Here is a 26,102-nt window from a genome sequence, read left to right on the forward strand (position 1 = left end):
ATTTGTGTCTTTGTTCTCTCCTAAAGGCCGTCCTAAGGACTTGAGAATGCAAAGAAGAAGTGCTGCAAGAACATAACAAATATATTTACAAACCAAAACCAATTCATTACAACGCTCATCCTTCAATTACATCCTCCGCTTCCTTTCTGTCAATCCATCTTGCCCATATGTGGTTCCATAGCTGCTGAATCGTATATAGACAAACAACAACTTGAGTAAGCAAGGGGGATGGATGTAGAGCCGACAAATAAAGGAAAAGGAGAGAGAAGTGTTTCGTCCTTGAGTTTATCATATTGTGGTGGCCGGGGGATTCAACGCTATGTCCTCGATTCGCTCTAAGTACTCAGGTTCTAGACACCCTTGGAGGGCCGTAGATTTTTCTTCATCGCCCGCGATGCTCGCCGCCGCGAGCTATCTCTCTAGTAAGGAGAACCATAGCACTATCTTCTAGGGCATCGTCAAAGGCACGCGGACTCTTCACTGGTCGTAACTGTTTTATTCTTGTTTGACATATCGTAGGCGCGCCCGGAATCACGATAATTGAAATCTCATTAGCTCGATCACGTCGGGGTCACTTACACTTCACATATTTCAAATAAAATCTGCATAATTCTGAAGGAAACACAACTACATTTGGGTTATCTTGTTTTCACAGAAACCTGAGAATTTCTCAGAGTATTTTAATAAAATATTCAACTACTTTAAAACGCAAAAAATAGTTTATTGTATGGAATATATAGAGTGGTTCACGCAATTGTTTCGGCATAATTGGAAAATTCGAAATGTGTAGCTTTAAAAATATTGCAGAGGAAAAATCGGATTCGTCGAGGACAACCTTCGTTCAGAAAGTAAGGGAAATTGGCATTGCTGCTAATTGGTCAATTTGTATATCGGTGGTTAGAAAAGGATGCTAGCCGCTCTCGAGAGAAAGTCTCTAGTGGGAGACGTCGTTCATTAAAAAATAGGCGTTTCGACCGTTCGCGGAGAGACGCGATCGCGAGATAGCACGTCAACGAGAGTTGTAAGTTCCCGTTACGATTAAATAATCGACGCCACGAACTGATCGATCCCCTTATTTCGATTATGATAATAAGGGTAGTTCAATGAAATTCCACAGAATTAACACAAATAAATTAATGTTTATTTCAACAACTTATTAACTAGAAAGATATAAATGGAACAAAAAAAATGTAACTGCGTTTTGGTTGATAAGTAATGCGCGACATACCACATGTGTTGACGGTTCGACTTCTGGAAAAGTTCTGAACGCCTTTCGATTTTTTTCGTTTTTTCTGGAAGGTGACCCCCACTACGTTCGGATCACGCCACATTCTTTTACTGCGAGGTAAAATACGGGCCACGAGTCGACGTTTCTGGAAGTCGCCCTGCTTAATGAACCATGCGCTTGCCACTACAATGTTTGTTTGCCGGGCAGACGCGACGATCCGTCTGCGACATTATAGTGCCGCGATCGATAGTTAAGAATATGACCTATGGTAAGCCGCATGGCGTAACATTCTCCCCCCGTTGAGAGAGTACCGATCAAACTAGGGAGGTGTGGTTGAAGTTCCTATCTTATTTCGTCTCGGTGGCTAGTTGTTCGGGTTTCTCGAGATCGGGTTGAATTGGCAGTGGGACAAGCCTTTTGACGCCCCGATCCAAAATGCTCTTTGCCGTCTGAACTGTAGCTGTCCGGATGACACCATCGGCGCCTGGATGAACCTTGATAACTCGGCCCAGAGGCCAATGCATGGAGGGAACGTTGTCCTCTCTGAGGATGACGATTGTGCCCTTTTGGATGCTGTGTCCACCCTTGCTCCATTTATTGCGGTTGGTTAGCTCGTTCAAATACTCCTTATGCCAGCGGTTCCAAAAATGTTGTTTAAGCTGTTGGATATGCTGCCATTTGGAGAGTCGGTTCGATGGAATGTCTCTGAAATCTCGATCACGTAAGCACATTAATGAATCGCCAATGAGGAAATGTCCGGGAGTGAGGGCTAGGAGATCATTTGGATCGGTGGAGATAGGAGTTAGCGGGCGGGAATTGAGGACTGCTTCTATTTCTATGATAAGAGTATTACGGTGTTAAGCTCATATGTTTCTGTTTCTCCACTCGCGCTGCGCCATAATATCCTTTGATATTTCCGATCCTCTGGTCGTACGAGGAATTGCCGATACATTTTCTCGATGTCGCCAGTGAGTACGTACTGATGAGCGCGGAATCTAATTAATATACAAAATAAATTGTGAATTGATTCGAGAATATAGGATTTCCCCATTTTCATGATTATCGTGATTTTTGTATAAATATATTTTTTAAGATACTAATAATTAGGTACTTATAAATTAGTATTATCAATTATTTTGCATTTATAATTCCGCCTCTAGTATAAGTGTTAATTGAAAACTAACTTTATGTTTGAAAAAGTACTAGCAAAGTCGTTGAGTAACAAGCCACTGATGCTAACACAAATAGCATTGTCGTAATTAAATATTTCTAAATATTCATTTTTCATTTTGAACCTGTAGAAACAATTTATTATATATACTATTAGCTAAGTAATTGCATATTTAATTAAGTCGAAATATAAAACTTAGTTATTTTAATAATTTAAAAAATAAAAAACTGACAAACATTTCAATTTAATTTATGGTTGGAACAAAAGACAGTTATTTTTCATTAATTGAAATATTGCAATGCAGAGTACTTTCGAAAATACGCCGAGAGTATTCCTGATGGTGAAACGAGCGTTGCTTCATCGAACGCAGCTAAAGAAAACAACATCTATGTAGTTGGTGGTACGATGCCTGAAATAGAGGGCGATAAATTGTACAATACCTGTACTATTTGGGGTCCCGATGGAACTTTGATAGCAAAACACCGAAAGGTAAGTAATATATTCCTTTATGGCTTTGAATTTGAAAATATTGGGGTGAAGAAAGTGACTCTATCTAGGAATAATTTAGGAATATACATATGTACATACGTATACTATAACCAATTCTATAATTTACGGTTTATAAAATACGTTATGATACGGGAAACGCCCATTTTTGTTGTAATGTGTAATATAAATTTTTCACATACTTAAAATATTATTATACTTATTTTTTCTCCTTTTTAAACATTATTAAATGATAAGATTTTTTAATAAAAGAAAGTGATAAAAACGCTGTCAGTTATTAAATAAAAAATAATTAAAGTTTAGGAGTTGGTAACTTTGATATTAAATTACAAAAGTTGCAGCAATAGAATTAGCGACTACATTTTTATGTTATTAGGTACATCTATTCGACATCGACATTCCTAATAAGATTACTTTTCGAGAGAGTGATTCACTCAGTCCTGGTAACTCCCTAACGACGTTCGACGTGAAGGGCTGCAAAATAGGTATTGGCATTTGCTATGATATTAGATTCGAGGAAATGGCACGCATTTATCGGAACAAAGGTACAGTAACTTAATCGATCAATACTTAACTAGCAAAAAATTAAATATCTTTCTTAAATATATTCTATATAAAATTAATATAATCGGTAACTCTGTATAAAAAGAAGCTTAATTTAAAAAACCAGTATATTTGCTGAAAATGAAACAAATAAAAGAATTAAAAGCACAATAAGAGGACTGTCCTCGCATATTCAGAAATGATGGAATGTGAACCGTGCAACTACGAAGTTAATTGGTATTCGGTGGCTTCATATTTCCTGCTTCTCTGGGTTAGGTTGCCAAATGCTGATATATCCAGCGGCATTCAATATGACCACTGGACCACTGCACTGGTCATTACTTCAGCGTTTCAGAGCGAATGATAATCAATTATACGTTGCCTGCATATCACCGGCTCGTGTTCCTTAAGCAAGTTACGTCGCATGGGGGCATACACAGTTGACCAATCCCTGGGGAAAGATTTTTTACGATTTGGAAACTCAAGAGAATATGGCAGTCACCGATATCGGTAATTTACAGCTTAAAATTAAAAGCGAGAGATCCATGATGTAATTAATTTTTAGTCTCGTTAATTTATCGATTTAGCCATCTTCCTCTGTATTTGTTGAATTTATTAGTAAGCATTACTTATTACTTCGTATGTTTCTTTTTTCTATCAGATCTAAAAGTTGTTGAGGAAGTAAGGGCTCAGATACCTACATTTTCTCAGAGACGTACAGATTTGTACGACACTGTCTGTAAGAAGGAGTAACTCTACACTAAAACAGAAAATGTTTTTTTATAATATTTCTACTACAATATCCCTTTTTTGTGAATCATTACTAATTTCTTATCATTTGTACTAAATAACACCCCAGCGGAAAGGCCCACGGTGGCACCGGAATAATAATCAAAGCAAGTATTAAGCACTACGAACTCCCACCATTCCAGAAAGACTACCTCCAAGCAACAAACGTAGCAATAGAAGACTGTCATGGCTCAATCACCACCTCAGCAGTATACTGCCCTCCCAGACACTCCATCGCCAAAGAAGACTTTGATAACTTCCTGGACACCCTGGGCAACAGATTCATAGTTGGAGGAGACTATAACGCCAAGCACATCCAATGGGGCAGCAGACTGGTTACAGCAAGAGGCAAAAACCTCTTAAACAGCATAATAAACAACAACCTCAACTACCTCACCACATACGAACCCACATACTGGCCCACTGACACCAACAAAATACCCGACCTTCTCGACTTCTTCATAACTAAAAATATCCCATCAAGACACGTCCAGATCAACTCCTCGGCTGATCTCTCCTCTGATCATTCTCCCGTGATAGCAACAGTCAGTTCAACAATCATCGAGAGTACACCTAATGGCTCCATTCACAAGCAACACACCAACTGGCAGCTCTTCAGAGAAGTCTTTACACACTCAACCTCAGCCTTCACCCCACTAAAAACAAAGGAAGATATCGAAGCAGCCACGGAATACTTAAACACGAGCATAATAAACGCAATCCGCCTCTCCACACCGACAAAGCCAACTAACAGCAAACAAGAATATCCACAATACATACTAAAAAAAATAGCAGAAAAACGTAGACTAAGAAGAGTATGGCAGACCCACAGAATACCGGAGGACAAACGCAAACTTAACAACGCAACTAGAAAGCTATCTAGAACCTTAACAAACTATAAAAACGACTGCTTCCATAAATACCTCGCCAGCTTATCCCCCACAGCCGACGCCAACTACTCACTATGGAAGGCCTCCAGGAAACTCACACGCCCCCCACAAATAATCCCACCTATCCGCCGTCCGCAAGGTGGATGGGCGCGAAGCCCTATAGAAAAAGCCGACCTGTTTGCAAAACACTTGTCAAAAGTATTCAAACCCCATTCCCCCCAAGCCGCCGCGGACGTTACTGAATACCTACACACCCCCTTCCAAATGTCCCCTCCTATCGAACCCTTCTCCTCTGCTGAGACTATAGAAACAATCAGTCGCCTAAACCCCAAGAAAGCAGCAGGACACGACCTAATAGGCAATAGAGCAATCAAGGAACTTCCCACAAAAGGGATAGCACTCATCACATCGATTTTTAATGCTATCCTTCGCCTGGAACACTATCCTAAGGCTTGGAAAATCTCATTGATTACCCTCATCCCTAAACCCGGTAAACCGATACACGAAACCTGCTCCTATCGCCCAATCAGTCTTTTACCTACCCTGTCCAAACTATTCGAGAAGATGCTCACGAACCGACTCCTTCCAATCCTAGAGAACTTGAAAACACTCCCAGATCACCAATTCGGCTTCCGAAAACATCATTCTACAGTAGAGCAAATCCACCGCTTAACTCATACGATCAGCCAAACACTCGAAAAGAAAAAATATTGCTCAGCGGTTTTCCTAGACATCCAACAGGCATTCGATAAAGTATGGCATGAAGGGCTACTATACAAACTTAAAAAGATCCTACCCCACCCCTACTTCTCCATCCTAAAATCATACCTAACCAATAGACAATTCATGGTTAAATACCTAGGCGCCACTTCCGCAACATTCCCAATAGAAGCCGGCATACCCCAAGGTAGTGTCCTCGGACCCCTACTGTACTCCATCTACACTGCCGACCTACCTATATCAAACGATATAACAATAGCGACATTTGCAGACGACACAGCGCTATTAGCTTCCCACGCAGACCCGGTAATAGCCTCATCCACTCTCCAGCGAAGTCTCGACTCCATGGAAAAGTGGTTTCACAAATGGGGCTTCAAAGTCAACGAAAAGAAATCCTCACATGTAACCTTCACGCTCCGAAAACAAACCTGCCCCCAGGTCACCATCAACAATGCAACAGTTCCTAGCAGGGACACAGTCCGATACCTGGGCATGACCCTGGACAGGAGACTAACGTGGAAGACACACATCTCAGATAAAACGAAGCAACTAAAGGACAAACTAAAAAAACTCTATTGGCTCACGGGCCGACGCTCCAAACTAAATTTACAGAATAAAATTATCCTCTACAAGACCGTAATAAAACCTGTCTGGACCTACGGAATCCAACTATGAGGAACAGCAAGTAACTCCAACATCGAAATACTCCAACGCTTTCAATCGAAAACGCTAAGATCCCTAATTGACGCACCTTGGTATGTAACCAATGAAACAATACACCGCGACCTCAAGATACCCACCGTCAAAGAGGAAATAGCAAAATATAGCAACAGATACAGCAAAAGAATCAACAAACACCGAAACCCCCTAATCACTGGACTACTCGATACGACGGACCAGATTCGCAGGCTGAAGAGGCACTACCCGCTAGACCTAAATGTTAGATTCATTTAATTATCCAAATTAAGCATATGCACTTACTTATAATACTTATAGATTATAAATTATATCTATCTATAATAAGTATTAACTTATTGTAAATAAACAGCCATGTCACTGCGCCACGCCAGAAAAATTACTGAAAATTCTCAATGCGAGAATTGATTGTAATTTCAACAAATAAATAAATAAAAAAAAAATTTACAATAATCTCATGTAAGAAAAAATAAAAGGGATAAAAGTAGTACAGAAGATAGAAAAATCTATAAAACTGGTGGCTGGGAAATAGAAAATATATAAATTTATGTTATTAGAGTTTAGTACTTCTGTCGATCAATGTGTTACGACCGTTCGCGGAGAGACGCAGTCGCAGTAGCGAGAGGCGTAAATTCTCGCTACGATTCGGTGAATCGACGCCGCGAAGTAGTCGTTCCCCTGTTTCGGTTAAGATAAGAGGTGGTTAAATGAATATGACACTGTATAGTAAGTTATATTTCTCCGTTTATTCCAACAACTTATAACGAAGGCAGTTACGCTGGTGCGTATGTACGAGATTTTTTTTTTATTTATTTGTTGAAATTACAATTAATTCTCGCGTTGAGAATATGTACGAGATGAATGAGTGGCTGATCTGTGGGTGTGTCCTACCCGGTGGAAGGATATTGACCGTTCGAAGGATGTGAAATCAGAACTGTCTTGGGAGACGATGCTGTCTCGGAGGAAAGCTAATGATAGGTGTGTCTAGCGCACGGGACCATCGGATTTGTTGGTGACGATTTTAGTTAGGAGAGTGAGGGAGTAGGCTTCGTCGTTAATTGGTTAGACGAAGGGTCTTAACCGCCCTCGAGAGAAAGTGGTTAGTGGGAGGAAAGTTGCAGCGTACGTGAGAAAAACTAACTTTCCCTTGTCCAGTCGGGGTAGACAATAGTCTTTAGAAATTCTTCGGAAACAGACGTTTGTTTGGTTTGAAGGACCTTTTCTAGGAAATCTGTGAGATTTATGGAAGGTACTTGAAACTATGGAGGATACGCTGCGAGTATACGGTGACATCTGGTTGCCATATTGCTCGCGGTGCGACGTAACAAAATGGAATAGAAAGATTATATCACAGACGAAATTATACTTTACACTTTATTATACTTTATACTTTATTATACTTTATACTTTATTATACTTTATACTTTATTATTACATTACATCAATTGACATCTTTGGAATTACAACGATTCGATACACATTTTAACGTTTTAAACGTTTTAACGTTTAACATTCTAACATTCAGTTAGAACTTTGTATTGATTAGAGATATTGTAACGACCAGAAATATCGATACATATATCAATACTTTTACCTCGAAATTCGTAGATTCGTACTCTTCATTGTCCATACAAATTGTGTCATATATGTCCAAACCAAATTTAATTTACGTGCATTAACGTTTTCAAATCCATTTTTTATTTTCAAAGAACATCATATTTGTACTCGGTATTGCCAGTAAGTATCATGAAGAGACGAAACGAGTATCTCGAGTTAAGTATTGTTTAAAATAGTATATAGACATCTAGATATAACATTCAATGATTTTTCCCTCACTTATTGTAAATTATTGATATTGTAAAATTATAATTGTAAAATTATATAGTAAATGATATTGTAAAATTATATAGTAAATGATATTGTAAAATTAAATAGTAAATTCACACGATGTTCAAATAATTCGAAATAACGATAGACCAAAAGCTGTTTAAACGAGACACAAGAATTAATCGTGCATTTTATTAAAAAGTTAAGTACGAATAAAAGAAAGAAAAATTTCGAACTTTTTTCGAAAGAACATACATTTATTATACAACATACATACATTTATTATATATTGTGTTCTTTCAAACACAATAATACCTTCCATAATGGAGCACAGCCCAGATGAGACTTTTTATAGTTAAACTTTTAACGTACTCATAGAAACGAAATTTTTTTTTTTAAATAGAACTGTTACATTTTACGACACGTATAACATCGAACATTTACCAACATAGCGATGCCAGCGTACATATATATATACTGGTGTACTGGTCATCTTTTTTCCACACGTTTTTAGCTTTTTAGCTGTTTGTGAATGGGCGCCTAATCAGCCAATCAGAAATGGCCGGTATTCTATGAATCCTTTTCTTCAATGCTCGAAGAGCTGGATATTTATCCAAAGCTGGTGCCCCAAACATATACTCGTAATTTTCAAGGGCCGCTGCAAATACGAAGTCCGCCCATGTCGTCTGAAAAAAGGTTTGTATACATTTATTTTGTACCTCCTCTATTAAACAATTTTTTTAATTTACCTCGAAAAATGTGAAAAATCGAACTCTTAACTACAGATCACTAGCTTTTTAGGAAGAATTTGGATTTTTATTTTATTGTCAGAATTTAATGGATAATTTTAGAAACTTCAACCTTTGGAGGTATTTGTTAATTAAAAATGACAAAACTGGTATTATGTAAAAAAGAGTAATCAATCAATGTCGAATGGAAATTAGACAGTTCTATAAAAATAATCCTTCTCACGATTCCACAACTTCATAGCTTAATTAAATACAATTCTTCGGCGATATAATTACAAATACATTTACAGGAATTGTGTAATATGATAAATATCTCGTTAAAGAAATTGAAATCGTAAACTCTAGATTCTAGTATTCTTTCACTTTCATGTTTCCTATGAGCCCTTCAATCGCTAAATATTTTGCAATGAAACACGTATTATTAAACATCATAGTCATACTAAATTAATTTAATGTGACTATTTATTATTATTATATAATAACACAGTGATGAAAGAAATAAACTGGTCAAGTAATCTAAGGAACGATAATACGTATCTATGTCAGTGACAGTGAGAAAAATTCAGATATCTGTACTTAAGTGATTACACTTATAAGTATCATTATATATTATATAAATATGATATTTCGAATGGTATCATTTATCACTCATTAAACAAGAGTGTCATATCCAGAGAAATGATCTTACATATCTTAATCTTTGCTTTGATTACGATAGTAATAATTTCTATCAAACTTGATGAGGAAGATACATGAATAATTATCTAAAAGCTGAAAATCTTGGCAAATTCATTTGTACATAAACTAACAGGAGTGAATTTTAAAGATACACTCTGCTCTCAACAATTAAAGCTGTCTTGTCGCAACAAAGTTTCAATAATTTTTTATGGACAACATGGCCCAGTTTGCACAAAGACTAAAAATTTTAACATTAAATTTGGATAAAAAATCTTACGGTAGAAGGAATGATATATCCTTTATTTTTGCCAATAATCTGGTCGAATTTAGTCAAGTAAAATGGTATTGTTTCGTTCAAAAGTTGATTCTTCCTCGCTTCCTTCTTTTCAGGATTCTCCTCCATGCGATAGTAGCAGATATCTGAAACGTATATGAAACCAACCGTTACGTTCATTTGTGTTTTTCCCCCCAAACGAAGAGAAAATAAGGTGTGAAAGAAGGAGTAGCCTCTCATAGTTCCTACAATTTCTTCATTCTCTTTGCTTTCTTCAATATTGCCTCAACAAGTTCCAGTGGTTCACGATACTTGAAATATATACAATGTTACCAGCGTGGAAATTGTCTTGGAAACTTGGAAAATCTTTCAAGAGGAACAACATTGCTAACTGAGATTCGAGAAAGGAAATGTAAGTAAATCCTTGCTTCTACGTAGAGCTTTTTTATTTACTTCTGACGAGTAAAGTACTGTTATTAAAATTTGATTAAAAGTACCAAGAATGTCGAGATATAAACAACCATTTGTGGAAAGGTCAGGAGAAGCAGAATTATCGAATAAACGTTATATAACTCTTAGTGATTAAGTAAGAGAAGAGAAACGAGAAAAAAGTCTTTTATCTAGGTCTTAATAAAGTATACTATATTTATCTCCATATCAAGAATAACAACAAGATATAAACAGTCTTCTAGAAATTGAGTAAATATTACATAATTACATCTTGAGCAATATTTTGCGTCTTAGCTTTTGCTTAATCATTATGATAATCTTAAATATCTGTAAATTCTTCACAGACTCTTTGCATCTTCTATACAGGTATCTCATGATCATGTGATAACACACAGGAAGAAAAAATAGAGGAAAAAACAGCGTAAAAAAAAGTTGCGTAGGAGTATCGTCGCACTACATCATTCGACAATTGATGCACGTCATGGCGATCGTCACGGTTTAAAGCAGGCCATCAAAAACACGTTTGTTATCGTACGGAAAAATCTGCGACGTTCCAGCTGTTCAGGTGCATCGAATTGTGAATCATCGGCGGTACGAAGCAAGGCGAGGGGCGTAAATAGAGAAAGAAGAGAAGAGAAGGATTCGCATAAATGATAAAATATAATCGTTCGTTCCTCGTCGATGGCGGATGGATGGCTTTAATCGTGGACGATATCGATACGATTATATTTTATACATTTGAAACAAATATAAAAGACGAGCAAAAACCAGAGATACGATCGTTATGATATTATTCAATCGGTAGCCTATTTACCTCGTTTTTTGTTCACCTTCTCTGTCTAGTAATAATTTTTCGATTCGACTGGCGTGACGTTACGTTGGCGGTGTAGAAACACGATTTTAAACACCTGCGGATAGTTGCATGAGTTTCGAGCGATTCCATTCCCTTCGATTTATATTTATGCGATCAACGCGCGGATCGTTAACGCATTATGCAGACAGCAGATGTTACGTAATCACACATATCGTAATTGGAAATTAGTAACGTTATCGCGTACCAGGATCTTCCTGTCTTTGATCATCGAGTAACACTTCGTTGTCCTCGCTCCTTCCGCGGATAACCAGCGTTTATCATATAGAGACAGGGATTTGCAAAGAATAAAAGTTGTAGAACGTTGAAAGGCGTTGAGAGAAACGTGATGTTATCCCGTTATTCGTTAACGCAACGCAGTTAAAAAAAATCCCGTAGGAAGATTACGATAATAGATAACCTGAGTCGAGTGTTTGTCGGGGGATCTAAAAGATTCTTTCGAGTTGAGCGTCTGAGATTACAGAGAAGAAAATTTGGAAGCCATCGAATTCGTGATGTCGATAGAAATCTTCAGTTGGAATCGTTGTATCATAACGTAGTCTGCTTATTGTCGATAAGACTTTACTAAACTGAAAGTGACTACTAAAAGTTTCTATCCTCTAAATTCTATCTACGATTCTATAATCTAAAAACTGACTTTTGCAAACAAACTGTAACATTCGCTTAACGGAAAGACATACGTATCTTGTTTGTACTCGTCTTTTCACAATGAATTCTTGAACGTCTGTCTCTGTGGTGAGACAAACGCAAAGTCATCTCATCAGTTACTCACCTTGCTTCAAATCTCCAAGAGTATCGACGAGCTCGTCGCATATCATCGCATCCCATTCGTCCTTTCCCATTAGATCGTACTTCCTCGCCAAGTATCGCGCCACAGCGTTACTCTGGGCTACCGGTTTCCCGTCTATCTCCAGCACAGGCAGCTTTTTATAAGGCATTGCTAAGAACAAACATGGCTCATATGAACACTGTGTAGAGGGAAACGATCGCTAGGAAATCACAACACAGCTTCCGAGGCCGTTGCGTTCTTGTGAATAGATGAATCGAAATCATTTCGGTTTTAATCAACATGACCTAGTAAAGAAATACAGAAATGTCTTCTTTCTCCTTTTTTTCTTTTCTTACGATTACGATGGACAGGGTATCGCGTGTTTTTGACTGTTGGGAAGAATCTAAAGTTTTTAAAATCAAGGATAAAAGATAATACCAGACACGGAAAAAAATATTAGAAAATGTACACGGTTCTTGTAATGAAAATTGAAATGCAAGGAATATAAATCGAATGTCTCTTGCGAACGTAATTTTGTGTTTTACACCGACAGGATTGATTTACAGACTTACGTTGATTTTTTGTTTCTCTATCTGCAAGCGACATATAAGATTATATCGAAGACTATGCTGCGTAAAACTTTTATCATACTATTTACGATAGAAATGTCGCAACGGAAGATCGAATTTTATGTCTGCTTTGTTCTTTCTACTTTTTAGCTATGTTCTTGTTCATTTTCGAACTGATTTCAATTTTTTATCCTTTTTTTCCGACAAGTCCTAAAAAGTTTTTAAATTAACGAGAAACGTAGAAGTATTTTTGTATTCCTATTTTAAGTCACCTATTTACGGTTTTCTCAAAATATTCGAAATGCTTCGATTCATTGAAAACAATAAAGATTGCAACACAAAAATTCGAGAATCGTAAGTGAATTAAGTTGGTATTCGATAAACACGATATTACGGAAGCAAAACTTAATGAAAAGTTCGACTTTATTCCGTATGAAATTTTATTTTAAGTAAGTTTAGCCTGCACGTGAAACGAAAGTTTTATATACAGAAAAGTTTGAGTAAATGGCAGATATCTGAGAGTTGAACGATGAAAGTAAAAATCGATTCTTCACGCTTACAATCCTTGTATTCAGGCCAGAGTTCTTCGGGGATCCTCTCGTCGGTATACTCGATGCCAGTATATGCAAATATGTACCGTATATGTTCGGCACGACCACGGGCATTGAAGTAGATTAGTTTGTAGGTATGTTCGTCGCTCATTTTCCTTGCTCTGTCAACTTATCGAGAAAAATGTTACAATTAACTCGTGTAATTAACAGACTGTGTGCGTGTTTGTGTGTAGAGAGAACAATTTATTTATAAATGGAATAATTCGTATAATACGCAAAATAAATCATTTAGAAGGCTGGAATATATGTTTTTGAAACAATTAATTATGTCGAAAAATATTTCAAACGAGATATAATTATGAAAAAAATAATAATTAAATGTATGTAAATGTATGTAATAATAGTTAAATGTATGTAAATGTAATAATTAAATGTAATTAGTTGTGAAAAAAATAATAATAAAAAATAAATAAATGTAAAAAAAGAATTAAATGTAATTAGTTTCTTTTTACGCACGCGATATTATTGGCGATATATGAAGGTCAACTTTATTTTTTTAAATAGATATATTTATACATATATTTATAGATATAAATACATATATTATATAGATATAATAGTATATATAATATATATAATAATATATATGTCGAGTCTGAATCTCCGAGTCCGAGCTCGAGGCGCCCTCCCGGGGAGGGCTCGCGGGAGGTAGCGGTTCTGCGTTGAAGTTCTCCATCGTCCGGTCGCGCGTGGGGTACCTTTATTGTCGATAGTTACACTAGTGACGAGGGCCTCAGGCTTGATAACGAATCCGTGACCAACGGGAGGACAGGTTCCCTTGCTCTAACTCACACGTGCACCACTCCCTGCTCGTAAGGCACTCGACTTCCTTCACCGATCAGCTCTCTAGCAAGACTGCTCGTCATCCCAACGACGCCACCGAAACAAGACTCCGGTCGAGTGTCTCAGTACACACGATCCTCCGATCGACGTACGATTGCAATGTTTTTCTTCTCGCCGCGATGGACAGCGAGACGCGATGTGTCCCGGCATGTGGCAGTGAAAGCACAACGCTTTTGGTGGTGCAACCGGTCGGCTTTCCTCCGGGCGTCGGGGGTCCTTCTTCGGTTCCCACTTCGCCCTCTTGCGGCATTCGAATGTCGGATGTCCGTAAATACCGCAGTGGCCACACCTGGTCCAGGGGGTGGGTGACCTGCCTCGTTTGTTTCCGGAGCTCGCTAATGAACTCCACGGCGAGGGCGTTGGCCACTCCTTGTATAGGAAGGGCTTCATTTCTCTTTGGAATTGTTTCACCGACGTGATGTCACTCGTGAGCGCTAGTCGTTTAAAACGTTCATCGCGCGAGCCCAGCAGATGGAGGGCGGTGGCGGCGAGTACCTCTTCCCTGGTTGAATTTCGCCACTTCGACCCCAGGAGGGTGATGATACGATTTCCGTACGCTCCTGGTGTTTCGCCGTCCCGCGGTAGTTCCTCGGCTACCTTGATTAGCGACGCGGCTGCTACTTCTTGGCCACCGAAGTGCGCGGCGAATTGTTCCTTAAAATCTGGCCAGGTGAGCTCGTCGCCGTTCATTATCTGCGTAAGCCAATACGCTGCCGGACCCTCTAGGGCACGGTTTAGGGCAGAATACAGTGCGCTGTTTTTCAGGGGGTGGTCCCTCATTAGCAGGCCGACGGCTGTGCACCAGGCGGCTGGATCTGCGTCCGCGGCTTCGGGGTTGAAGCGCGGTAGCGATACCCAGGTTGCCCGGTGTCCTTTCTTCTTCTTCTTCTTCTTCTTCTTCTTCTTCCTCTTCTTCTTCCCTAGCGACCGCTTTAGTGCGCGCACGATACTCTTACGATCCCGTGCCGACAACGTGTGTTCGGATGCCACTTCTGATGTCGAGTCTGAATCCGAATCCGAGCTCGAGTCACATTCCGAGTCCGAGCTCGAGGCGCCCTCCCGGGCAGGGCTCGTGGGAGATTACGATTCCGTGTTGGAGTTCTCCTTCGTCCGGTCGCGGGTGGGGCACCTTTATTGTCGATAGTGACACTAGTGACGAGGGCCTCAGGCTTGATAACGAATCCGCGGCCAACGAGAGGACTATCATATAAAAAGCAACAGGATACACGAAATAATATAATTCTGATTAGGACAACATAAACGCAAGAAGTGTTGATATTGAAAAAAATATTTCATTTTGTATATAAATATTTTTATATTTAAAAAAGTTTCCGGAAGCAGGAAGATTTACAAACAAATAATATCATAAACCGAATGTTTCATGATCCTTTTCTAATTACAGTGTGTGACAGCATGTGAGAACGTTTCTTAAAAATATGACTTATTGCAATTACTTAATCGCAATTATAAACGATTAAGACCTTCTCACAACGAGGCTATCTATCCAAAGTATAAAACTCGTTATACTTGATGAGAAAACAAATCTCTACTTAGGTTTCATTTCGTTTCATCGCGTTCATAAAAAGTGAATTTGTATGAACACATCGTGCAATTTAGTAATTAGGACCGTTGATCTCGCTGCAACATAGATGGATAGAAAAAAGCCATTTAAAATGATACAACGTCGGGAAGACAATTATGAAAATTATAAATGGAACACAAGATAAAATTGTTTAAGATTAATTCTTCTTTTTTTTTTTTTAATCGCGAGTGTTTGCAAACGAAGTTTCAATCTGTTTACAATGATAGCAATGAGAGGAGGATGTCTATGAAAGTTATATATGCGATATTGAATAACATTTCTGCGAGTGGGTTTGTTTTTCGTTACAAATGTTTTTTAAACGAATCTGCAATCTGTTGGAAACTACGGAACAGTAACGGGACGACTGATAGGGAAATAAAAAAGATCGCGTTTTATTTGAACAGACAAATCTTTGAAATCTATTCGAAAGTCTATTTGAAATGGTACGAGCTCGAAAAGAACGGTGAATACTATAGAAGAAGGATTAATTAAAATTCTTATTAATCTGTACGCTTTGTATATTAAATACCTTGATCGATGCCAAGATAACAAATTATTATACAAAACAGTGAAGTATCCACGTCTGACATTAATATTGAGTATTACCATTACTGTAATTTAATTTTTAACCGATCCTGAAAATTCCTTAGAACGTAAAAAGTATAAAATGTTACTGTGCATTTCAAGATTAAATGCACTGTAATTTAGAAACAGTTATGAAGCGGAAACAAATAATTTATTCAGAATAAGAATTCTACGTAATCATGTTAAAAAAAAAAAACGTACTTATAACGCGTTTAAACTCCAAATATGTAAAGACAATAAGGGAAAAAATTTAAACGAAGAATCGTATTTTTTGTAAATTCACACAAGATTTTATCCAAAAAAAAAATTGGCCTGTACCAATATTTTTATTTGTCGTTACAAGTTACGAGGATATTAAAAAATTGGCCACGAATGGACCAGAGATAAGAATTTATCAGACTTGCTCTCGTAAATTTCAAGACGTTGCATCGGATATTCTTGAAAATCTTTGGACAATGGCCTCGATATTTCGCAGCTTCTATCCTCGAAGCGGAAGAACTCGGCGTTAAAAGCGACAGAACTGGAGAAACCCGGTGACTGCGAGCCTTTCACGCTCTCGACAGATTTCTCATCCCTCGTAATCCTCCCGGTATCACCCAATTTCCACCCTCGTATTGCGATTTGTTGCTTCCAACGAGGCGACACCTTGTCTTGTGATTTCCTTTTTCGTCGCGTGAAACACGACCGAACACTTGTTCAAACACACAATTCATATTTATCTAACTCGACAAAACGCCGTGTCATTGAAACAATAGCATTCTTTGGCTTTTATGTAAATTCCAATAAATTATGATAATGTTCGTGGAGACATTATTGCTACCTATTTTATCTGTCGTGATCCAAATTGATTTGTGGCTACGTATGTATATATATATATATATATATATACATATATACATATACATATATATACATATATATATACACACATACATATATACATGACAACACACACATATATATATATATATATATATCTTTTTAATTTATGTGATCTGAGAATTACATTTCTAAGAGCTCGGTGAAATTCGATGCTTTATTTTTATCAGTAGAATCTTCCTTGTCATTGTCAGAGCGCAGACGTTTACGCGTTTACAGAAAGTTTAAGGATACAAAAATACAGAAAAATGTAGAAAATATGCAAGAATATGTAAAATATCGAAAGTACAGTACTTCTAATAATACTTAGTAGCATGCTTACAAACAAATTTCTTTTGTATTTCTTGAAATTGCGTAAAGATTCGCGGTAATTATCGGATTTTTGTCCTCTTTTATCTGCTTTTTTTATTCGCAACTTATATGAGATATGAATTAATATTCAACGACGTGCGCTCTTTGCCACGAAATGAATTATCTCGCGTTAAGACTGCGGCAATTCTTACGTTTGATATTTCATTTAACGAACAGCCGCGCGTTCCTGAGTTTAAAAACCGCCACTCTGAACTTACGATGAGAATAATATCAGGAAAAGCGAACGAGAGATGATTAGAAAGAAAATGCGAGGAGCAGTAAGGGGGATATTACTAGACTGCGCTTTTTTGTGCAAGTATAGCAGGATGTTTGGGAGTGTAAAATTTTAACGAATGCGTATAATATGAAAAAATATATGAACTATCCAAGGTATAGTTTTATTAAACTTATTTTTTATAATGCTTCGTAGGTAAAACAATTCTCTATCCAGATTCCACTTTCTCAATTATATTTTCAAAAATGCTCGATAAGGAGTACAATTTTCTACCCAGGTTGTACCTTTCTAATTATATCTTCCAAAATTCTTGATAGGTGAAACAATATTCCACCGACGATTTACTTTTTTAATTGTATCCCCAAAAATATGGACCTGCTTAACGATTAGATATTATTATTTTTTTCGTTGTTACTTGATACGGCTAGCAATTAAATAGTGAGAATAAGAAGAATTGGAAGTGCCATTTTCGAAAAAGAATTTTGTTTTTCCTTGAAGAGGTTGTTTGTATGAAGGTTAATATCACTAAATATGAAGGGAAGTGTAATCATAATAATTCGTACAGTTTTTAACGTTTCATACGTGATATAGGTTGTGTATGATGTATGTTATACGATTAGTTCCCTAAATTAGACTGTGTGCACCATGTGCCAGCAAACTCCCTCCATCGTGCTTGAACATGTGCGTAGATAAATCTGCCTCAATTATCCCATCAGATAAAAAAATCTCTACTGACCTTCTTAAGCAAACTACATAATGGACTTACATATCTTCTCTTAAGATATAAAGAAGATATTTTTTTTATCGTTAATTAACAGATCTTTGAAACGATAGAATAGAGATATCGTAAAATTATATAAAGTATTATAATATGCGTAATAAATAAGTATCGTTATATTTTTCTAATAAATAACATTTCCATAAACAAACAATTTCTCATAAACAGTCGTTTCCCAGAAAACTTTAGTTTCGATACTGGCAACTTTATCTACTTCCGCTCTTCAATTATGAAGGATTAATCTTTACGAGACTTTTGGAACGGCTGAAGATTTCTCACGATGAAACGCGACGAATTCGATACAAACTACGCGGAAATAAAGACAGCTGCGATGGAGGATCGCGGGATTGATATTAATTAATTAATCTGTGGCAACCATTATATCGATTCGTTACGTTATTGCGACAGGCCACGCAACATTTTATTGCTTCTGTTTCTACAATTTAATTACAAAGTATTCAATTTCCCGTTATAAACAAGGAAAGGACTGCAAGTTTGTACAGCTTTTATCAAGATTACGTGCCATTGAACATATCGATTGATTGACTTCTCATGTTTCGTATTAATCGACATCCGATATAGCTATGGGACCTGGAATATTGAAATATTGGGAAGTCAGTTATATTCAGGTGTTCTATAGATTTGACGTATAAGCCTTGTAACATGTACTTCTTCATCAGACGTTTACGAGATACTGAACGATGGCTACGCTTGTAGTATCCAAAAATTTTACGTCGATTTATAATCGAAGATTCGATCAAACTATAGATAGATTTGAATATTCTACGAATTGAATTTAATATTAAGAATTTTAGTTGTATAGATCATCGACGAAAGTCTGTTACACGGACCCTTTCAACAGTTCTATACACACTTCTATTATATATTTTATTTTTTAAAAATAACGCTTTGGCATGATCAAGGATCGGAAGTATAAAAAATAATTGTGACAATTCGAGCAGTGAAAGCCTCTAGAGTAACATTATATTGGTCTCTATAGCGACATTGTGGTACCGTGTCATTTTCAAAGTTCTCAGAATTGGTACTGTATCCGATTTCAATGTTTAATATTCTTCCCGGTTCCTGGAAGAATTTCTTCAAAACTACGTTAACCCATGAAGAATCAACCAACAGTTTCTCATAATGCCGTTTTATCCACATCTTTTGAAACTCATGAAATTGTAGAATCCAGATAGAAAAAGTAGAGACGAGGTAAACGCGAAGCTCATCCTTGGAATTGCTTGTCGTGGTGATAATGTTAACAAATAGAATTCGATAACGCAAATTCATTGGGGAAAAGGTGACAGATGAAATTCGCTAACGCAACGTTGCCCGTTAATGGGCTAAGAATTACGCTCCATGGGATCGCTCACTGCATTCTTCGAAACGACCCTCGTAATCCATAGGCTCGTAAACGGCTTCCGTAACCGCAACGAATTTCAATCTTGTTCACGGATCTCTGACCGCTCGTTTCGAGGGTAACGAGGGGGTTGCGTGTTCACGTGCGTGCAACAGAAGGTGTTATCGTGATTGTAAGGCGTGCTGGAGCAGATAAGTCCAATATGCTCGCGGAAATCGTCGAGATTCATTGCCCAAAGCTGGCTGATAGTCGAAATTAACTTCGCCTCGTCCGATTTCCGCGTTCACATCGCTTTCACGATGGTTAGGCGTTTCTTCGTTCGTTTCTAACGCTGAGTTTTCCCGTGTCGCAGTCAACCCATATTTGGATGTGTGTACACGTTGCACAGAAAATGTGGTCGGGGGTTGAAACGCGGACAGAATGGAAAACGGACTATGGGAAACGCCGAGAAAGAGGCGTCGATGAGTTGAAGACACGTCGATGCTGAAGTACACGTGTATCTCGCGTCTTATAGCGAAGGAAGGATACGTGTGAAATTTTAGAAAATATTGGCTGGAAAATGTTCTAACGGACATTGAAGAAACGAATTTAAATTGTAAAAAGAAAAAGATGGTAGCCTAAAGACGTTCCGCTTTCTGTCCCATTACGGAAAACTGCAAAAGCTATGTATCTTGAGAACAGATAAAGTTAAGAAATGAAAAGGAAAAATTCGATTTACTATGTATTTTCGCTATATTTTATATTTACTGTATATTATCGGAATAGCCATCCCTGATTCAGAAAATCAATTACATATATCCCTTGGCGAGAGGGAGTGAGAATTAATCCGATTAATTGTAATGGTGGATCAGCTGGATCCTCATATTCTGAACGTCCAGAGACTCGCTAACTACGAAGCAACTGGTCTGTTTGTGACGCCTATCAATTGTTTGCTAGAGATTAATCTGCTGGTAAGCAGCGTCAAAATTCGACGATAACTAAACCGTCCGATGATCGAATTATAGCAAATGAAACGCGTCTCTGCGCTAGTCTGACCGATTAACAGGGCCTATGGGGGTGGCTTTCAAATTTGAAAGCAAGGAATTACCGTGTAACGAGCAACTCGTATCGATTATTCAATGGGTTCATATGGAGGCGAATAGAAACTCGAACTCGAAACGTTTTCGACTCGACGCTGAGTATCGCGTTCATCTTTTAAATGCTACTTCAACATGGGCAAACGTTCATTTTGGTAATGTCGAGTTTTCTCATTGAATAATCTTCCGTTCGTCGATTTTACACGCTTAACCGACTAGATAAATTCGATGATTTTAAGCAACGTAATTAATGTAATTGATTAATTTTTCTTAAAGTGTGAACTATGGATGAAAGATTAGAAACCGTGACATTACAGAGTACAAAGTTAGAAATACAGGGGAACTTTATATTTTTCTTCACTGCTGATTAATTTCTTGCTGAACGTGCAACGACTCGGGAAAACTGCCTGTTGCAAACTGATCGTAACGTACATAGATCAAGGAACATCACAAATTTCACTTGACTACTTACGTTCGTACAACGAAGAATCCACATAATACAGTACGGCTAATATATCACTATAGAAATCGGATGGTTATACATACGCAACAATTTGGAAGAGGATATTTGCTTTCGGGTTGGGAATATCAGGGAATAGAATTGTTATTATGCGAATGACTGACGTTGATTCAATGTAATTAGTTAGGAGTAGAATTACAGTAGAAAAGGCATCAATACGATGGAATTGCACAGTTATTGTAAAAAAACAAACGATACTACATAATATATTTAGGTATACAGAAACAGTGACACTTCTGTATTGTCAATTATGATATAATTAAATGAGATAATACGAATAATTGTAAATGCTATTAAATTGTTAAATTTTAATAATTTCCAATTCATCTTCGTATCAAAGCAAATACGAACAATTTACAACGTTGTTAGTTATGACAATAAATTTCTATTTCTCGTGTCAGTAATTTCAAATGTCGTTGGTTGCAATCAAAAATCTGTCGGCGGAAAATTTTCACCCAAGCTTCGACAAATAAATGAAACATCGTATTATTCTCGGTCAATATCGAGTCACTTTCGAGATTACACGAATAAAATTTAAAAAACTTTTTTGATGAATTGCTCGTCGAGGCATCGTTCTGATGTCGATATCGCATTAAGCAACTCGAAGATCGAAGTCTTGGTAACGAGATTGTCGCGTCAAAGACGAAGCGAGGCCTATTACCCAGGCGATGATGGAAGCTATGCAACTATAAAGAATACTAGCGCCTTTTTCTGCGATTTTATACGACTCGATGCCAGTCGAAGCTCTTGGAAAATATTGCAACAAAAAGTCAATATATAAAACAAAAAATAGGAGGTTTTTCCTTAAAGCAATTTAATCACTGTCCACGCAACTTTTATTGTTCTCATCTAGAACCGAGCAAGAAAAATAACTATTTTATTTTTATACCTTCTCTATATTGGGATTGTAAAAATTTGTCTGTTTGAAATGCATTGGAAAATTTCGTCGAATTATAAAGTTACACCGTTGGTTGTCACCATAGAATCGATTTTAGAATGGATTTTAAAATAACGTAAGAACGATTTTAATGAAATTTTGAGAGTACATATGTACGTACATAGAGAAGCGAATGTAGTTCACACGCATTGCTACTAGGAATATTTGTGACCTACATAGGTTTCAGGGAAAATAAATGTCTGTTGCAAATAACACTAATTACAAATTCTATTTTTTCAAGCTTCGTGAAAACTCACATGAGAAATTAACCTGTCGAGATTCAGCATTTTTATATAATACTATCTTGACAAGTACATTTTACAAACAAACGAATATTACTAATTCGATACGAATAATTAATTAGTTTTTCAAGTTTTCTAAGATAAATAATAGAATCAGACATTATTCCAATTTCCACGAAGATCCATTGAAATATAATATCAGAAAATGATCTATTAACAATTTCAATTTTATTCGACGCTACTATAACCCTTCGCAATCGAGGGCTCCGCTAATAATATCAAATAAATTAAATAATTAATAAATTAAAAATTTAATAAATCAATAAATTAAAAATTTGTCCTTAACCTGTCAAATCATAATTATCTCACGTATTCTTGCAACGAACAGGTAAGATACAATCAGAAAAATAAACCGACGTATTGGCCGAAGATATATTACACTACCAAGCAAAATCGTATCGCACTGCGCGATGATAGTGAGTGAGTGAGTAGGTGATGAGTGATGCGGCTATGACTCTTCATTCTACGCATATATTTAACCAATTATACGAAAACACGTTCTTTCTACTGAAATTACTTGGAGTATCTGGTAATATGAATAAATGAAACCTTCGAATGCAAAGTATTAATATTATTAACGAAAATTAGAAATATAATTTATCAAACAGGATACGTGTATATAGTAAACCAAAGAATACAATGAATTATACAATAACGACAGAAAAATTAACAGATATGACCAGATCTAATTGTTCAACCACTATACCCCTACATGTTCGAATCCTTGGGCGAACACCAGCAAACAGTTCGATCGATATTTTTCAACCTTCGAATTAGCTGTTATAACTAAAATATTTTCCATCGTTACAATGCATCCTGTCCCCAATTACATCGTTAATTTCGTTTCCGAGGTTCCGCTACAATACTTCGCAACGAGCAATTCAATAATTGAGACAACGACTCGCGTGATGCGCAGCAGTACGCTGGCCGTGAATCAATTGCATCGGATTACCTCGATTAATACGATTTTCTAGGACTACGCTGTAATGTCGAGTTAATTAATACGATAAAGTGCAATCGCGATCCAATGGAAACGCCTTCATTCTTACTTTTTCGCGCGATTTCACATCGGAGTCTAAGGAAAACGAGCTGCATCTTGCGGCATCTTGCGGAAAAACTGAAATTCATAGGACACAGGAAACCTGGTAAACAATAAATACGGCATGGTTCCACGATATGGACGCAAAATCAATGCTGGATGGCACGCTAATTCGATTGGCGGCTGGACAGGTCGAAGCATAGAGCTCAAAGTGTTTCCTCAAAGTGTTTCCGTTCCCTCATCCTCCCTTCAATAAATCTTGTTTCTCTCTCTCTCTCTCTCTCTCCCCCCTCTCTGTCTCTTTCTCTTTCTCCTCCGAAAACTTGATCATCCGATTTGTGTAACGGAGTTTATTTTGTCTTTCTGTTAATAATCTGTTAATACCAATAAGTTGCCTAATCGCGACACTTCTCGAGAAAATTTCTTTTAATCGCAAGGCCGCATAATTTTGACGAAATCCATGTGAAAAGAGTGTCCGGAATTAGGATGAAAAATATGTTTATATTTCATACATGTATATGTTTCAAAATAGTTGCAATATAGAAATACCTTGTTTGTAAAGAAGGTTGACTCTATTGAGATTAATCGTTTGGTTTCTGAAGAGTTCAATGTGAATAAGGTTTTACGGTAAATTGAAAGATGTAAAAATACGCGCGAAAGTGTACAAATATGCAAAGTCTAGCAGCTATTAATAGTTCAGTAAGTAAAATAAATTTCTGTCTAGGTTCTTCTCCTTCGTCGCGCTCTATAAAAACATAAATTTAAATAAATATCAGCAGTGAGTGTAGCGATTTAGTCGATCGGATCTTAGAACGAAAAAACTTGTTTAAAAATGGAATCGATCAATTTAACTTCTCACTGGCTCACTTATCAGTGTTTATGTAACTCTTTCTCCCATTTCCTCTGCGTGAAACATGCAGCTTGGGAGTTTCGATTCGATAAAAAGTTGCGACTCTGAATATCCTTTGATCGTAAATTGAAGCATGAAAATATCATATATGTCGTATTTCGCTCTGAAACTGGATGAAAGAGGGAAATTGACTTGGTTCTTTCGCTGTTCCATTTTTTTCTTTTTTTCTATCTTTCGGCTATAGAATTACTCTGCCTATGGTGAAATTTGTAAAATTTAGTTGAATGTTACTAAGAGATACGCGATTTATCGATGGAAAGAAAGAAGAGAAATATTCACTCGTCGAAAGCTTAGTAGAACAACGTTTACTTCGCAGATGTAGAACATTTATTTCGGTTACCTATCGGTTGTATCGTTATCGACTTGCCAATCATGAAACGCAGACGCCACCGGCCAGTTTATTCAATAATAAATTATCTGACGCGTCGATTGATCACGAACACATGCTGTCCACGAAATTGAATTGTGTTCCAATCTCTGCATTATAATGTTTATATATATGTTTATGTTTATATATATGTTGAGTAAGGATTCGTTTAGTCGTAAATATGGTTTAGTCGTAAAACAGAATTTTTACACTCAACTCGATTCGCGTAATGGAAATCATAAAATTAACAAAGGACAATTGCAGTTAGATTTAAGATTAGGTAAGTGGCGAATAATGGCTCGTATAATTGATTCTTCTCTCCTTCTTTGAGGATATCTTCGCCGTTCTATAGCTTCTTTATTGTTGCAAGTGTGTAACCTTATTTTGTATAAATTAGATCAGTAACGAGGATTTAAGACGAGGATTAATTTAACAATAGCATATGAATTCTTTTCATTGAGATTTTCACACGAGAAACTGATCAGCCTTGTGAAAAATATAAAATTAATATAAAATTCCTCGATTTAATTATTTAAGTATATAATTAATATTCAGCATACTAAAAAACGAACGATCTATTTTTCCAAATTTGCAATTATCTATCGCAAAGAATTGTAAAAAGTCACAGGCTCCAAGGTAAATTTTCAAAAGCGTTTGTAATTGTTTTCTGTTATTTTTCTCTGTGCTTGAATTTATGAAGGTGATCAGCGTGACTCCTGAGCAAATTAAGCTAACAGAATGAAATACTTTCAGTATACAATTTCAATATTTTAATATATGATTACAGAATTTCAATATTGAAATTTAAATTATTATTTAGTGTTATGCCGTAAATAATATCAATGATACTTATTACGTAAAGTACGAAATACAAATCAACGTATATTATTGAAACTCTAAAATTGAGTAACTATTGCTGTATCAAGAATACTAATTAAGAGTTAATCGCATGGATCTGCCTGAGTCACTAAGGAATTTTACAATAGAAGTTTTTAA

General features: G+C 36.8%; 1 protein-coding gene and 1 pseudogene across 1 annotated transcript; one reads left to right on the forward strand and one right to left on the reverse strand.

Moving 5' to 3' along the window:
* LOC126877126 (carcinine transporter-like) overlaps positions 1-26,102 on the forward strand; it is a 132,417-nt pseudogene that overhangs the window by 51,477 nt on the left and 54,838 nt on the right.
* LOC126877127 (hematopoietic prostaglandin D synthase-like) lies at positions 11,010-13,555 on the reverse strand. The gene is made up of 2 exons (XM_050639956.1): positions 13,292-13,555; positions 11,010-12,333 (listed from the first exon to the last, which is right to left on the reverse strand). The coding sequence occupies exons 1-2, from the start codon at positions 13,431-13,433 to the stop codon at positions 12,158-12,160; spliced, it is 318 nt and encodes a 105-aa protein (XP_050495913.1). The 5' UTR covers positions 13,434-13,555; the 3' UTR covers positions 11,010-12,157.

The sequence above is a fragment of the Bombus huntii genome, unplaced genomic scaffold (assembly GCF_024542735.1).
Source record: "Bombus huntii isolate Logan2020A unplaced genomic scaffold, iyBomHunt1.1 ctg00000124.1, whole genome shotgun sequence".
Classification (NCBI taxonomy): Eukaryota; Metazoa; Arthropoda; class Insecta; order Hymenoptera; family Apidae; genus Bombus; species Bombus huntii.

Excerpts from the sequence above, each read along its gene's own strand:
- LOC126877127 (XM_050639956.1), bottom strand. The coding sequence starts at position 13,433 with ATGAGCGACGAACATACCTACAAACTAATCTACTTCAATGCCCGTGGT. Across the intron at positions 12,334-13,291 it reads CTGGCCTGAATACAAGGATT|CAATGCCTTATAAAAAGCTG; the intron begins GTAAGCGTGAAG and ends GTTTGTTCTTAG.